The following is a 15,409-nucleotide window of genomic DNA, read 5'->3' as shown; positions in this document are numbered from 1 at the left end:
GGATGTTATACCACTGGTACTGTTGAGTGAAGAATTGTGTGATGTAGTTTCATAATATGAAGCCATTGTATTTGGTTTTTATTTTTATAAGCAAAAGCAAAAGTTTTTTTATTTTGGTGTGATCCATGATTAAGTAAAGCAGTGTATTTTTTAGGATATTCTTTATTGAAAGACTAATAGCATTCACCATAATTTGGATGTCATGTATATCAAGAAGAATATGTTTGGCAAAATTTTTAACATGGTTATTGATGTGAAAGGAAAAACTAAAGACGATATGAAAGCTAGAATGAATCTAGCTTTGTATTATGATCATCATAATATATAGTTGCTTAATGATATGTTACGTGTCGCAAAGCTAAAAACAACATTTGCATTAGACAAGGATTCACAACTTCTTATCTATGAATGACTTACAAGTATGTGATTTCCTGATGGATATGCTTTAAATATAGTTAGATTAGTGAATTTTGAGGAATGCATATTATATGAAATGAAAAGTAATGATTGTCATGTATTTATGCAAGTATTCTTTCAAATTACTTACGTGGATTTATTAAAAAAATATATATGAGATGCACTAAGTGATATTAGTAACTTTTTTGAGATAATTTGTTTAGTAAGTCAAGTTGACAATTATGTAGTTTTAAACCATTTTTCTTATATTCTCACATAGATTTAATTCATTGACTTTCTTACTAAGAAACATTACCAATTATTGTTATCCTAAAATCTAAATGCGAATGAAGCTTATTTTTTCAATTATAAGATGAATAATTATCACGTGATTTAAAACACATGTAACTATTTAATAATTAATAAAACCTAAGAAAATATTTACTTATTTTTTTACTTAGATCGATAATAGTTGTTAATTAACTTTAACTAGGTTCTCAACATAGGAGGCAATGCCGGTAGACTAATATTCCTATCTTTAGGTCTTGAAAGAAAAGTCTACTATTATAATGAGTATTTTATCAATAGATATATCTTTCATACAAAAGAGTGGGGTTTGTGTAATGGGTTCAATTACCAATAATTTTGAAGTTAATTATTATGGAAAGATACTTAAGGTTATTGTTGTTGTTATGATATCAATAGAGAAATTAAAATAGATCATCATTGTGGTATGGTCAAAGTAAATAAAAGAGGACGACTTCATAACATCAATGATGTTTTTGTATTTTTCAAGTAATGCCAATAAGTTGATTGGTTATCTATTGTGAAAACGAAACTTAAAAGTCATGTCAAAATTAAAGTTATCAAAGATGATAAGAATGAAGTATCTTATGGAGATGATGTATTCTAAATGGGTGATCTAGTTGTTTCATATCAAGTTATTGTATCTACCGAGTTAGAAAATACAAAGTTTCATGTCGATGAGAATACTTGATGTTGATGTTAATAAGTTTGTAAGTACTAATGGACATATTGACGTAGATGATGATGAAGAGAACAACCAGATTGAATTCAACAAAGAAAATGACACAAATGAAGTGGAGGATGTCGATTAAAGGGTGTTACATTGATTTAAATATATAAAAAACTACTTGGCAATACATTATATAATTTTTATATTTGTTATGGTTGTTGTAACCCATTTTTGGGTCCCCACATAAAAAATAATAAAAATAAAAAAAATTCAAAAAAAATATATTATAAAAAAAAACGCAAAACGGTGCCGTTTGGAAACGGCACCATCGTCTTCTTCCCTGCGCACGCAGAGAACAGGGGAGAAGAATTTTTCTTCTCCACTTTTCGCCGAACTTCTTTCCCGGATTTGGCGCAATAAGACGCCTACCATTCGACGCCCACTTGCCTCCTTTTTATCCATTGAACAGATAGTGCAGGGGCGGCCAACAGTGGCCGCCCCACCATTCGCCCCCCCTGTTTTCCTATAAATACAGGGGAGGGCTGCTGAAAAAAAAGAAAAAGAAAAAAAAAGAGAAGACCAAGAGAGGGGGAAGAGAAGAGAAGAGACAGAGACAGAGACAGAGACAGAGAGAACACAGAAGAAGAAGAAGAAGGAGCAGCAGAGGAGAAAACAGAAAAAATACAGAGGAGAGAGAGAGAGAAGGAAAACCACCGCCGGCCACCCCACTGTCAGCGCCGCTTCCTGTCGCCACCAGCAGCTCCGCCATCGACGACAGCCACCACAGGTCAGCCCTCAACCCCTTATCTCGTTTTTACTATTCATCTTCTTGCTTGCAGAACGTGCACTGTGCACGTTCTGCATGCAAGAATTAATTACCCGGTTACTGTGCATGTGCACAGTAACTTGGCAAATTAATTCACGGGTTACTGTGCACACAGTAACCCGGTTACTATGTGCACAGTAACCAGCCCATGCATTTGGGCCATGTTCGGCCCAGCTCATGCAGTTGGGCCTGATCCGGCCCATTTTAAAAAATATATTATTGTTTTAAAAAATATTTATGATGTTCCCATTTTTTATTTATGTTATTTTTATTAATATCGGATAGTATTTTTATGTCGTAAAAATACAAATCGGGTATTAAAATACCCGGGTTTTTTTGTCACAAACTTCCGAAAATACAAAAAAAATTTAAAAAATATTTTTGTGCATACGGCCAAGTGTCTCAAATCTAAAATATCATATCGTATTTTTCATATGTCAAAAAAACAATATTTTAGCATGCATTTTGGCTTTAATAACCAGTTTATTAAAGTCAAGAGAATATTGGCCAAAATTTCAAAAAAACAACAAAAATTTTATTTTGTTTGTCTCTTGGTATCTGGGGTATGACATTACACGTAATGCATATTCCGGATATTTAATTTCTTTTTTTTACGGACACTCGAACCTGGGGTATGACATTACATGTAATGCGTATTCCAAACAATTACAAACCACAACACAACATGATTTTAGATTTTATCAGACATTAAAACAATGCAGCCTACCTTAGGTAGGGCGTAGTTGGGGTGCTAATACCTTCCCTTTACGCAACCAGTCTCCGTACCCGATCTCTAAAGACCAGTTAAGGTTCCTAGTAACCAGAATACTAGGTGGCGACTCCCATTCCAATTTTTCACTTGTAGAGACAAGAATTCCTTGTCTCTCCCCATTTTTCCAGGAATAAATTATTTCGATTTTTCCTTGAGGGTGGACGATCGCCGCGCCGCCGCACACGTGCGACAGAATGGCGACTCCACTGGGGACCTTGTGGACTAAGCTTTGTTTTTGTTTGATTTATTGTGTTTTTTGTTGTGGTTTGCGTGTTTATTTTTAAATATGCATTTCCTTTATTTATTTCTCACGCGCTTTAATTTTGTACATATTTGTTCATGCATTGTATAGAACTGCCTCATGTATCACATGCTTTATATTTGTCAAGCACACACAAGCTTCTAAGTTAAGTGGGGAATTAACGATCTGCCTTATGACTATTGGTCGGGTTCAGATGCGTGAAACACCCAACTCATATCTGAGTGCCTGCTTGGTAATGGTGGGCATACGTGTCTTAACTGTTCTTTGCAACGCCCCCATACTGCCTTTACGAAGGACGTCACTGGGCAGATATGAGACCCTTTTGAGACCAGGTAGAAAACCTATTCATGAATAGACCCTGTCTTTAGTTTGTATGCGCTATCTTTCTTTACAGAATATGTTAAAAAAAAATCATGTCATCCCTCGAAGGGCAAGTGCATCATATAAATTACATGTTCAAACATTTAACATGCATACATGCCAGATCGAAATATAGGTCCCTAAAAAGTCTACAACACCCGACTTCGAGCAAGAAACATGGAAGATGAAGAGCGTGCTCAACGTGAAGCCTATTTGCACGAAGAGTTGGAGTCTTTGAAAATAAGTGTGGCTCACCTCACTAGCTTACTCAAGCAAACACTAAGAAATACCTCTGATGAAGGTCCTTCTAATCAACCGATCACCTTTGATCCGGCTCCTACTACAGTTCAGCCTGAGGAAAGAATGAGCGAACATGGTCAAGAACCTCAGCAAAATCCAACATTTGTGCAGTCAACGACACCTGCACCATCCCCAACAGTCGTGAAGGCATCTGCTAACGAGTCCCACAAGGCTAAGTCATCTGATAGCATTGATCAAGCTAAGATAGAGGCGCTGGAAGCCAGACTCAAAGCCATTGAAGGGATAGACTTATATGACCCGGTACGGGCAGCAGAGATGTGTTTGGTCCCAAATGTGGTTGTCCCAAAGAAATTTCGTGTTCCTGAATTCATCAAATACAGTGGAACACAATGCCCCATGACTCATCTCAGGTCCTACTGCAATAAAATGGCTGAGGTAGTACATGATGAAAAACTACTAATGCACTTTTTCCAAGACAGTTTAAGTGGGGCAACTTTGAGTTGGTACATGAGATTGGATAACACAAAAATTCGCAACTGGAAAAATCTTGTGGATGCCTTCGTCAAGCAATACAAATACAACATGGACATTGCGCCTGACAGAACCAGTTTGTCCAATATAGAGAAAAAGGATAAAGAAAGCATAAGGGAATATGCTCAAAGATGGCGAGAATTAGCTGCTCAAGTACATCCCCCACTTCTGGACAAAGAGATGGTCTCTTTATTTGTCAATACACTCAAAGCACCATATTACGAACATATGATGGGTAGTTCAGCCCAACAATTCACTGATGTTGTGATAGTGTGTGAACACATAGAGCAAGGTGTCAAGAGTGGTAGAATTGTTGCACCAACCGAGAAAAGAGGCATTGAAAGAAAAGAGGTTCACCATGTTGAAGATGGCTACATGGGCAAAACAAATACATCCCAAAATTACCATACTCCATCCCAAATTGCCAACATAAAAAAACCTGAACCCCAAAACTTTCAAGCCAAAAGCCAAATTGGAAATTTCCAAAGGGTTCAAGAACAACTACCTCCACTACCGTTACCCTTGAATGAGATGTATTAAAAGCTATTGAGCATCGGGCAAATAGCTCCAGAACCTCTGACACCTCTGCAGCCACCTTATCCTAATTGGTACAAGCCAGAACTCAATTGTGAATACCATGCCGGTATTACTGGGCATAGCATCTATACCTGCAACGCCTTCAAGAGAAAGCTTCTGCAATTAATCAAGGCTGGGTGGATAGAATTGGAAGATGCCCCCAATGTGAATACGAACCCGTTACCTAATCATGCTTGAAGCATATTAGGATGGAAAGTTTGGGGAATTGGAAAGCATCAATGGTCCAACATGATAGCTCAACTTTTGACCGTGGTGTTGTTCTGCATTGTCTTTGAGTCCTCTACGTAGAGCTTTTGAGAGGGAGGTAGCCTATGAACAAATTCGCCAAAATAGAGGAATGAAGCCTGCCTTGTTATTGCCTTTTGTTAATGCTTTTGTTAATGAGCATCTCTTGTGAAATAAGATCATGTGTTTTCTTGTGTTCACATCACACTCTTCTTTGTTGTTATTACATGTAAATAACATTTTGAGCGCAACTTTGCTCATAACATTACAACATGAAGAACCCTTTGGTGTTCCTTTCTTCCAAACCCATACATAATGTCATATGTTTTCAAGGATATTTTTTGGGACATCCACAGTGAGTACAAAAACAAAAATCATGTTGATATTTGTCCAAAACAAATGCATTTTGAAAATTCAGGTGATTCCTTAAATAGGTACACATATACCTAGAAAACTTGAAAGAAAAAAAAGACAACAAAGATAAACAACACTATGAGGTGACTCAAAAAGCTGAGTTTTATTTGACTGAATAAATCATTTGGCATACGCACATGAAAGCAAGACCTATCGATCCTCACTGCAGTGCATTTGAGATGAAGAAAGGCCATCTTTGATAAACCTTTCACAAGGCTAAAATATATCCTTTGCAGTCCCATTTTGAGCCTAGTAATGTTTTTTTGGAAATAACCTTGACTAGGATCACACCCCACACTGGGGGGCAAAATAAAAGAGTTTGTTGTTTTCCAGACAAAGCAGTGAAGATGGGTGCTGAAATTGATCATGTAATGTTTCTTCTTTCATTATCATCCAAATGAAACAGTGAAGATAAATACTGTGATTGGTTAAAATATTTGAGCTTCTCATAAAAACCAACGAATATGATTGTGCTCAACGAAACAAAAACGAAGAAAACAAAGAGAACAGCCCACGCCCGACACTGGGGGGGCATGAAGACTATTTTGAAAAAAACAAATTCAAAAGACAAAAGGTCAGGAAACAAGCACAAGTGATCCCTGGTCGTGAAATCCCTTAAACACCTTTTGAGCCTGCAACATATCCTTTTCTTCGTAACTAATAGCCAAAGCCTACATTACATACCTGATAAAGCCCTTTCTGATCAAAGGCAAGCAATCTAGATTGGTAGGTAGTGCTTTCATGTGCAAGTCAAATCATTATTTATGCAAATAAAATAAATGCTTTGACTCATTTCGGTTCTCAATAACCCTCAAATTGAAATTTAAACCTTTTGTGACCAACCAGATGTCACCTTTATCTTTAAACAAAAGCAAAAAGCTTTCATCACTTCAAGAAACCTGTCTATAGGAATCACTTGAATTTTTGAGAACAAGTTTATTTTGAACCAATATCAAAAAACATTTTTATGATTGGAATAACTTGGAAGTTCCAAAAATTTTGCATGAAAACATTTCATTGTACAAAAAACCCAAACTTACTTTCACATATCCTCACCTCAAACTAAACCCAAGTGAACACTTGGGGGGCATGATCAAGCTGGGGGGCAATCAAAAACACATGGTAGGGCTAACTCCATGATTCCTGTTCTAAGGAAAATGTCGGGCAAAATTGGTAACTCTTGAGATAGAGGGTGAAGGACAAAGATGTATGATGACATCAAACCCTTCCCAGAGGTCAAGATCACAATGTGTAACCCGAGTAAGCAAACGTGGAAAAGCCATCGAAGTTTACTACCAACACTACAACTTTTGAGAGAAAAGAAAGACACCATGAAGAAATGGGGGCCTATATTTCTCAGGTAAGTATACATGCATATCACTCATAATGCATTTGCTTTTCAACATTGACAATCATTGTTTCAACATCAACTTTTAGGTAGTGCGTTTTCCAACCCTACCTCCTTTTGAGTGCGCCTTTGAGCCCTCACCTCTATTTTTGAGTGCGCCTTTGAGCCCTCATCCCTTTGGTAGTGCGTTTTCTAACCCTACCTCATTTTGAGTGCGCCTTTGAGCCCTCACCTCCATTTTGAGTGCGCCTTTGAGCCCTCATCCCTTTGGTAGTGCGTTTTCTAACCCTACCTCCTTTTGAGTGCGCCTTTGAGCCCTCACCTCCATTTTGAGTGCGCCTTTGAGCCCTCATCCCTTTGGTAGTGCGTTTTCTAACCCTACCTCCGTTTGAGTGTGCCTTTGAGCCCTCACCTCCGTTTGAGTGCGCCTTTGAGCCCTCACCTCCATTTTGAGTGCGCCTTTGAGCCCTCACCTCCTTTTGAGTGCGCCTTTGAGCCCTCATCCCTTAGGTAGTGCGTTTTCTAACCCTACCTCCATTTTGAGTGCGCCTTTGAGCCCTCACCCTTTGGGTAGTGCGTTTTCTAACCCTACCTCCATTTGAGTGCGCCTTTGAGCCCTCACCACCTTTTGAGTGCGCCTTTGAGCCCTCATCCCTTAGGTAGTGCGTTTTCTAACCCTACCTCCATTTTGAGTGCGCCTTTGAGCCCTCAACTCCATCTTGAGTGCGCCTTTGAGCCCTCAACTCATCAACTCCTCTTGAGTGCGCCTTTGAGCCCTCACCTCTATTTTGAGTGCGTCTTTGAGCCCTCATCCCTTAGGTGGTGCGTTTTCTAACCCTACCTCCATTTTGAGTGCGCCTTTAAGCCCTCAACTCCATCTTGAGTGCGTCTTTGAGCCCTCACCTCATTTTGAGTGCGCCTTTGAGCCCTCATCCCTTGGGTAGTGCGTTTTCTAACCCTACCTCCCTTTGAGTGCGCCTTTGAGCCCTCACCTCCTTTTGAGTGCGCCTTTGAGCCCTCAATTCCTTTGGTTGCGTTTTTCTCACCCTACCTCTTTTCGAGTGTGCCTTTAAGCCCTCGCCATCCAATTCTTCATATTTTTTCCATCTGGGTAGGTCACCCATTACAATGAGACCACTCTTTACCTTAAGCATGTGTTGGGCAGCTCGCCCATGAAAATATACCATTTTTCTTCAAAAAACAAGGGGTTCGAACACACAGGATTTTGGTTCTGGTTAGAGGGGATTGCCGAAAGGAATCTCAGTCTATCCCAACCACACACAGGTTTTTTGGTTCTGGTTAGAGGGGATTGCCAAGAGGAATCTCAGTCTATCCCAACCACACACAGGATTTTGGTTCTGGTTAGAGGGGATTGCCGAAAGGGATCTCAGTCTATCCCAACCACACATAGTTTTTTGGTTCTGGTTAGAGGGGATTGCCGACAGGAATCTCAGTCTATCCCAACCACACACAGGATTTTGGTTCTGGTTAGAGGGATTGCCGAAAGGAATCTCAGTCTATCCCATCCACACAGGATTTTGGTTCTGGTTAGAGGGGATTGCCGAAAGCAATCTCAGTCTATCCCAACCACACACAGGATTTTGGTTCTGGTTAGAGGGGATTGCCGAAAGGAATCTCAGTCTATCCCAACCACACACAAGATTTTGGTTCTGGTTAGAGGGGATTGCCGAAAGCAATCTCAGTCTATCCCAACCACACACAGGATTTGGTTCTGGTTAGAGGGGATTGCCGAAAGGAATCTCAGTCTATCCCAACCACACAGGATTTTGGTTCTGGTTAGAGGGGATTGCCGAAAGGAATCTCAGTCTATCCCAACCACACAGGATTTTGGTTCTGGTTAGAGGGATTGCCGAAAGGAATCTCAGTCTATCCAACCACACAAGATTTTGTTTCTGGTTAGAGGGGATTGGCGAAAGGAATCTCAGTCTATCCTAACCACACACACATAGTATTGAAGTTTTCGGGTTAAAGGGGATTGGCGAAAGGAATCTCAGTTTAGCCCAAACCACACACAGGACTTTGGGTCCGGTTGAAGTTTAGGTCAATCAAATTTTGAGACGACAAGTTTCGAAAGACCAATGTTATTTTATCTTTACAAACACTTACTATGCACAAAGTTTTGCTTCGTAAGCATTGTAAAGAGGGGGGCAACTGTTGTAACCCATTTTTGGGTCCCCACATAAAAAAATAATAAAAATAAAAAAATTCAAAAAAAATATATTATAAAAAAAAAACGCAAAACGGTGCCGTTTGGAAACGGCACCATCGTCTTTCTTCCCTGCGCACGCAGAGAACAGGGGGAGAAGAATTTTTCTTCTCCACTTTTCGCCGAACTTCTTTCCCCGGATTTGGCGCAATAAGACGCCTACCATTCGACGCCCACTTGCCTCCTTTTTATCCATTGAACAGATAGTGCAGGGCGGCCAACAGTGGCCGCCCCACATTCGCCCCCCCTGTTTTCCTATAAATACAGGGGAGGGCTGCTGAAAAAAAGAAAAAGAAAAAAAAGAGAAGACCAAGAGAGGGGGAAGAGAAGAGAAGAGACAAGAGACAGAGACAGAGACAGAGAGAACACAGAAGAAGAAGAAGAAGGAGCAGCAGAGGAGAAAACAGAAAAAATACAGAGGAGAGAGAGAGAGAAGGAAAACCACCGCCGGCCACCCCACTGTCAGCGCCGCTTCCTGTCGCCACCAGCAGCTCCGCCATCGACGACAGCCACCACAGGTCAGCCCTCAACCCCTTATCTCGTTTTTACTATTCATCTTCTTGCTTGCAGAACGTGCACTGTGCACGTTCTGCATGCAAGAATTAATTACCCGGTTACTGTGCATGTGCACAGTAACTTGGCAAATTAATTCACGGGTTACTGTGCACACAGTAACCCGGTTACTATGTGCACAGTAACCAGCCCATGCATTTGGGCCATGTTCGGCCCAGCTCATGCAGTTGGGCCTGATCGGCCATTTTAAAAAAATATATTATTGTTTTTAAAAAATATTTATGATGTTCCATTTTTTATTTATGTTATTTTTATTAATATCGGATAGTATTTTTATGTCGTAAAAATACAAATCGGGTATTAAAATACCCGGGTTTTTTTGTCACAAACTTCCGAAAATACAAAAAAAATTTAAAAAATATTTTTGTGCATACGGCCAAAGTGTCTCAAATCTAAAATATCATATCGTATTTTTCATATGTCAAAAAAACAATATTTTAGCATGCATTTTGGCTTTAATAACCAGTTTATTAAAGTCAAGAGAATATTGGCCAAATTTCAAAAAAAACAACAAAATTTTATTTTGTTTGTCTCTTGGTATCTGGGGTATGACATTACACGTAATGCATATTCCGGATATTTAATTTCTTTTTTTTACGGACACTCGAACCTGGGGTATGACATTACATGTAATGCGTATTCCAAAACAATTACAAACCACAACACAACATGATTTTAGATTTTATCAGACATTAAAACAATGCAGCCTACCTTAGGTAGGGCGTAGTTGGGGTGCTAATACCTTCCCTTTACGCAACCAGTCTCCGTACCCGATCTCTAAAGACCAGTTAAGGTTCCTAGTAACCAGAATACTAGGTGGCGACTCCCATTCCAATTTTTCAACTTGTAGAGACAAGAATTCCTTGTCTCTCCCCATTTTTCCAGGAATAAATTATTTCGATTTTTCCTTGAGGGTGGACGATCGCCGCGCCGCCGCACACGTGCGACAGAATGGCGACTCCACTGGGGACCTTGTGGACTAAGCTTTGTTTTTTGTTTGATTTATTGTGTTTTTTGTTGTGGTTTGCGTGTTTATTTTTAAATATGCATTTCCTTTATTTATTTTCTCACGCGCTTTAATTTTGTACATATTTGTTCATGCATTGTATAGAACTGCCTCATGTATCACATGCTTTATATTTGTCAAGCACACACAAGCTTCTAAGTTAAGTGGGGAATTAACGATCTGCCTTATGACTATTGGTCGGGTTCAGATGCGTGAAACACCCAACTCATATCTGAGTGCCTGCTTGGTAATGGTGGGCATACGTGTCTTAACTGTTCTTTGCAACGCCCCCATACTGCCTTTACGAAGGACGTCACTGGGCAGATATGAGACCCTTTTGAGACCAGGTAGAAAACCTATTCATGAATAGACCCTGTCTTTAGTTTGTATGCGCTATCTTTCTTTACAGAATATGTTAAAAAAAAATCATGTCATCCCTCGAAGGGCAAGTGCATCATATAAATTACATGTTCAAACATTTAACATGCATACATGCCAGATCGAAATATAGGTCCCTAAAAAGTCTACAACACCCGACTTCGAGCAAGAAACATGGAAGATGAAGAGCGTGCTCAACGTGAAGCCTATTTGCACGAAGAGTTGGAGTCTTTGAAAATAAGTGTGGCTCACCTCACTAGCTTACTCAAGCAAACACTAAGAAATACCTCTGATGAAGGTCCTTCTAATCAACCGATCACCTTTGATCCGGCTCCTACTACAGTTCAGCCTGAGGAAAGAATGAGCGAACATGGTCAAGAACCTCAGCAAAATCCAACATTTGTGCAGTCAACGACACCTGCACCATCCCCAACAGTCGTGAAGGCATCTGCTAACGAGTCCCACAAGGCTAAGTCATCTGATAGCATTGATCAAGCTAAGATAGAGGCGCTGGAAGCCAGACTCAAAGCCATTGAAGGGATAGACTTATATGACCCGGTACGGGCAGCAGAGATGTGTTTGGTCCCAAATGTGGTTGTCCCAAAGAAATTTCGTGTTCCTGAATTCATCAAATACAGTGGAACACAATGCCCCATGACTCATCTCAGGTCCTACTGCAATAAAATGGCTGAGGTAGTACATGATGAAAAAACTACTAATGCACTTTTTCCAAGACAGTTTAAGTGGGGCAACTTTGAGTTGGTACATGAGATTGGATAACACAAAAATTCGCAACTGGAAAAATCTTGTGGATGCCTTCGTCAAGCAATACAAATACAACATGGAACATTGCGCCTGACAGAACCAGTTTGTCCAATATAGAGAAAAAGGATAAAGAAAGCATAAGGGAATATGCTCAAAGATGGCGAGAATTAGCTGCTCAAGTACATCCCCCACTTCTGGACAAAGAGATGGTCTCTTTATTTGTCAATACACTCAAAGCACCATATTACGAACATATGATGGGTAGTTCAGCCCAACAATTCACTGATGTTGTGATAGTGTGTGAACACATAGAGCAAGGTGTCAAGAGTGGTAGAATTGTTGCACCAACCGAGAAAAGAGGCATTGAAAGAAAAGAGGTTCACCATGTTGAAGATGGCTACATGGCAAAACAAATACATCCCAAAATTACCATACTCCATCCCAAATTGCCAACATAAAAAAAACCTGAACCCAAAACTTTCAAGCCAAAAGCCAAATTGGAAATTTCCAAAGGGTTCAAGAACAACTACCTCCACTACCGTTACCCTTGAATGAGATGTATTAAAAGCTATTGAGCATCGGGCAAATAGCTCCAGAACCTCTGACACCTCTGCAGCCACCTTATCCTAATTGGTACAAGCCAGAACTCAATTGTGAATACCATGCCGGTATTACTGGGCATAGCATCTATACCTGCAACGCCTTCAAGAGAAAGCTTCTGCAATTAATCAAGGCTGGGTGGATAGAATTGGAAGATGCCCCCAATGTGAATACGAACCCGTTACCTAATCATGCTTGAAGCATATTAGGATGGAAAGTTTGGGGAATTGGAAAGCATCAATGGTCCAACATGATAGCTCAAACTTTTGACCGTGGTGTTGTTCTGCATTGTCTTTGAGTCCTCTACGTAGAGCTTTTTGAGAGGGAGGTAGCCTATGAACAAATTCGCCAAAAATAGAGGAATGAAGCCTGCCTTGTTATTGCCTTTTGTTAATGCTTTTGTTAATGAGCATCTCTTGTGAAATAAGATCATGTGTTTTCTTGTGTTCACATCACACTCTTCTTTGTTGTTATTACATGTAAATAACATTTTGAGCGCAACTTTGCTCATAACATTACAACATGAAGAACCCTTTGGTGTTCCTTTCTTCCAAACCCATACATAATGTCATATGTTTCAAGGATATTTTTTTGGGACATCCACAGTGAGTACAAAAACAAAAATCATGTTGATATTTGTCCAAAAACAAATGCATTTTGAAAATTCAGGTGATTCCTTAAAATAGGTACAACATATACCTAGAAAACTTGAAAGAAAAAAAAAGACAACAAAGATAAACAACACTATGAGGTGACTCAAAAAGCTGAGTTTTATTTGACTGAATAAATCATTTGGCATACGCACATGAAAGCAAGACCTATCGATCCTCAACTGCAGTGCATTTGAGATGAAAGAAAGGCCATCTTTGATAAACCTTTCACAAGGCTAAAATATATCCTTTGCAGTCCCATTTTGAGCCTAGTAATGTTTTTTTTGGAAATAACCTTGACTAGGATCACACCCCACACTGGGGGGCAAAAATAAAAGAGTTTGTTGTTTTTCCAGACAAAGCAGTGAAGATGGGTGCTGAAATTGATCATGTAATGTTTCTTCTTTCATTATCATCCAAATGAAACAGTGAAGATAAATACTGTGATTGGTTAAAAATATTTGAGCTTTCTCATAAAAACCAACGAATATGATTGTGCTCAACGAAACAAAAACGAAGAAAACAAAGAGAACAGCCCACGCCCGACACTGGGGGGGCATGAAGACTATTTTGAAAAAAACAAATTCAAAAGACAAAAGGTCAGGAAACAAGCACAAGTGATCCTGGTCGTGAAATCCCTTAAACACCTTTTTGAGCCTGCAACATATCCTTTTCTTCGTAACTAATAGCCAAAGCCTACATTACATACCTGATAAAGCCCTTTCTGATCAAAGGCAAGCAATCTAGATTGGTAGGTAAGTGCTTTCATGTGCAAGTCAAATCATTATTTATGCAAATAAAATAAATGCTTTGACTCATTTCGGTTCTCAATAACCCTCAAATTGAAATTTAAACCTTTTGTGACCAACCAGATGTCACCTTTATCTTTAAAACAAAAGCAAAAAGCTTTCATCACTTCAAGAAACCTGTCTATAGGAATCACTTGAATTTTTTGAGAACAAGTTTATTTTGAACCAATATCAAAAAAACATTTTTATGATTGGAATAACTTGGAAGTTTCCAAAAATTTTGCATGAAAACATTTCATTGTACAAAAAACCCAAACTTACTTTCACATATCCTCACCTCAAACTAAACCCAAGTGAACACTTGGGGGGCATGATCAAGCTGGGGGGCAATCAAAAACACATGGTAGGGCTAACTCCATGATTCCTGTTCTAAGGAAAATGTCGGGCAAAATTGGTAACTCTTGAGATAGAGGGTGAAGGACAAAGATGTATGATGACATCAAACCCTTCCCAGAGGTCAAGATCACAATGTGTAACCCGAGTAAGCAAACGTGGAAAAGCCATCGAAGTTTACTACCAACACTACAACTTTTGAGAGAAAAGAAAGACACCATGAAGAAATGGGGGCCTATATTTCTCAGGTAAGTATACATGCATATCACTCATAATGCATTTGCTTTTCAACATTGACAATCATTGTTTCAACATCAACTTTTAGGTAGTGCGTTTTCCAACCCTACCTCCTTTTGAGTGCGCCTTTGAGCCCTCACCTCTATTTTTGAGTGCGCCTTTGAGCCCTCATCCCTTTGGTAGTGCGTTTTCTAACCCTACCTCATTTTGAGTGCGCCTTTGAGCCCTCACCTCCATTTTGAGTGCGCCTTTGAGCCCTCATCCCTTTGGTAGTGCGTTTTCTAACCCTACCTCCTTTTGAGTGCGCCTTTGAGCCCTCACCTCCATTTTGAGTGCGCCTTTGAGCCCTCATCCCTTTGGTAGTGCGTTTTTCTAAACCCTACCTCCGTTTGAGTGTGCCTTTGAGCCCTCACCTCCGTTTGAGTGCGCCTTTGAGCCCTCACCTCCATTTTGAGTGCGCCTTTGAGCCCTCACCTCCTTTTGAGTGCGCCTTTGAGCCCTCATCCCTTAGGTAGTGCGTTTTCTAACCCTACCTCCATTTTGAGTGCGCCTTTGAGCCCTCACCCTTTGGGTAGTGCGTTTTCTAACCCTACCTCCATTTGAGTGCGCCTTTGAGCCTCACCACCTTTTGAGTGCGCCTTTGAGCCCTCATCCCTTAGGTAGTGCGTTTTCTAACCCTACCTCCATTTTGAGTGCGCCTTTGAGCCCTCAACTCCATCTTGAGTGCGCCTTTGAGCCCTCAACTCATCAACTCCTCTTGAGTGCGCCTTTGAGCCCTCACCTCTATTTTGAGTGCGTCTTTGAGCCCTCATCCCTTAGGTGGTGCGTTTTCTAACCCTACCTCCATTTTGAGTGCGCCTTTA

At 40.0% G+C, this 15,409-nt stretch overlaps 2 protein-coding genes across 2 annotated transcripts; both read left to right on the top strand.

Moving 5' to 3' along the window:
• Nucleotides 1-1,634: 1,634 nt before the first annotated feature.
• LOC140955258 (uncharacterized) lies at nucleotides 1,635-4,964 on the top strand. The gene is made up of 3 exons (XM_073407408.1): nucleotides 1,635-2,159; nucleotides 3,717-4,843; nucleotides 4,950-4,964. The coding sequence occupies exons 2-3, from the start codon at nucleotides 3,770-3,772 to the stop codon at nucleotides 4,962-4,964; spliced, it is 1,089 nt and encodes a 362-aa protein (XP_073263509.1). The 5' UTR covers nucleotides 1,635-2,159; nucleotides 3,717-3,769.
• Nucleotides 4,965-9,529: 4,565 nt separating this feature from the next.
• On the top strand, nucleotides 9,530-13,198 carry LOC140955257 (uncharacterized). Its single transcript, XM_073407406.1, has 3 exons — nucleotides 9,530-9,713; nucleotides 11,274-11,845; nucleotides 13,187-13,198. The coding sequence occupies exons 2-3, from the start codon at nucleotides 11,327-11,329 to the stop codon at nucleotides 13,196-13,198; spliced, it is 531 nt and encodes a 176-aa protein (XP_073263507.1). The 5' UTR covers nucleotides 9,530-9,713; nucleotides 11,274-11,326.
• Nucleotides 13,199-15,409: the final 2,211 nt, after the last annotated feature.

This window comes from Populus alba, chromosome 1 (genome assembly GCF_005239225.2).
Source record: "Populus alba chromosome 1, ASM523922v2, whole genome shotgun sequence".
In the NCBI taxonomy this organism is placed as follows: domain Eukaryota; kingdom Viridiplantae; phylum Streptophyta; class Magnoliopsida; order Malpighiales; family Salicaceae; genus Populus; species Populus alba.
Note: the sequence above shows the minus strand (reverse complement) of the source record. Positions and strands in the feature narration are given on the sequence as shown.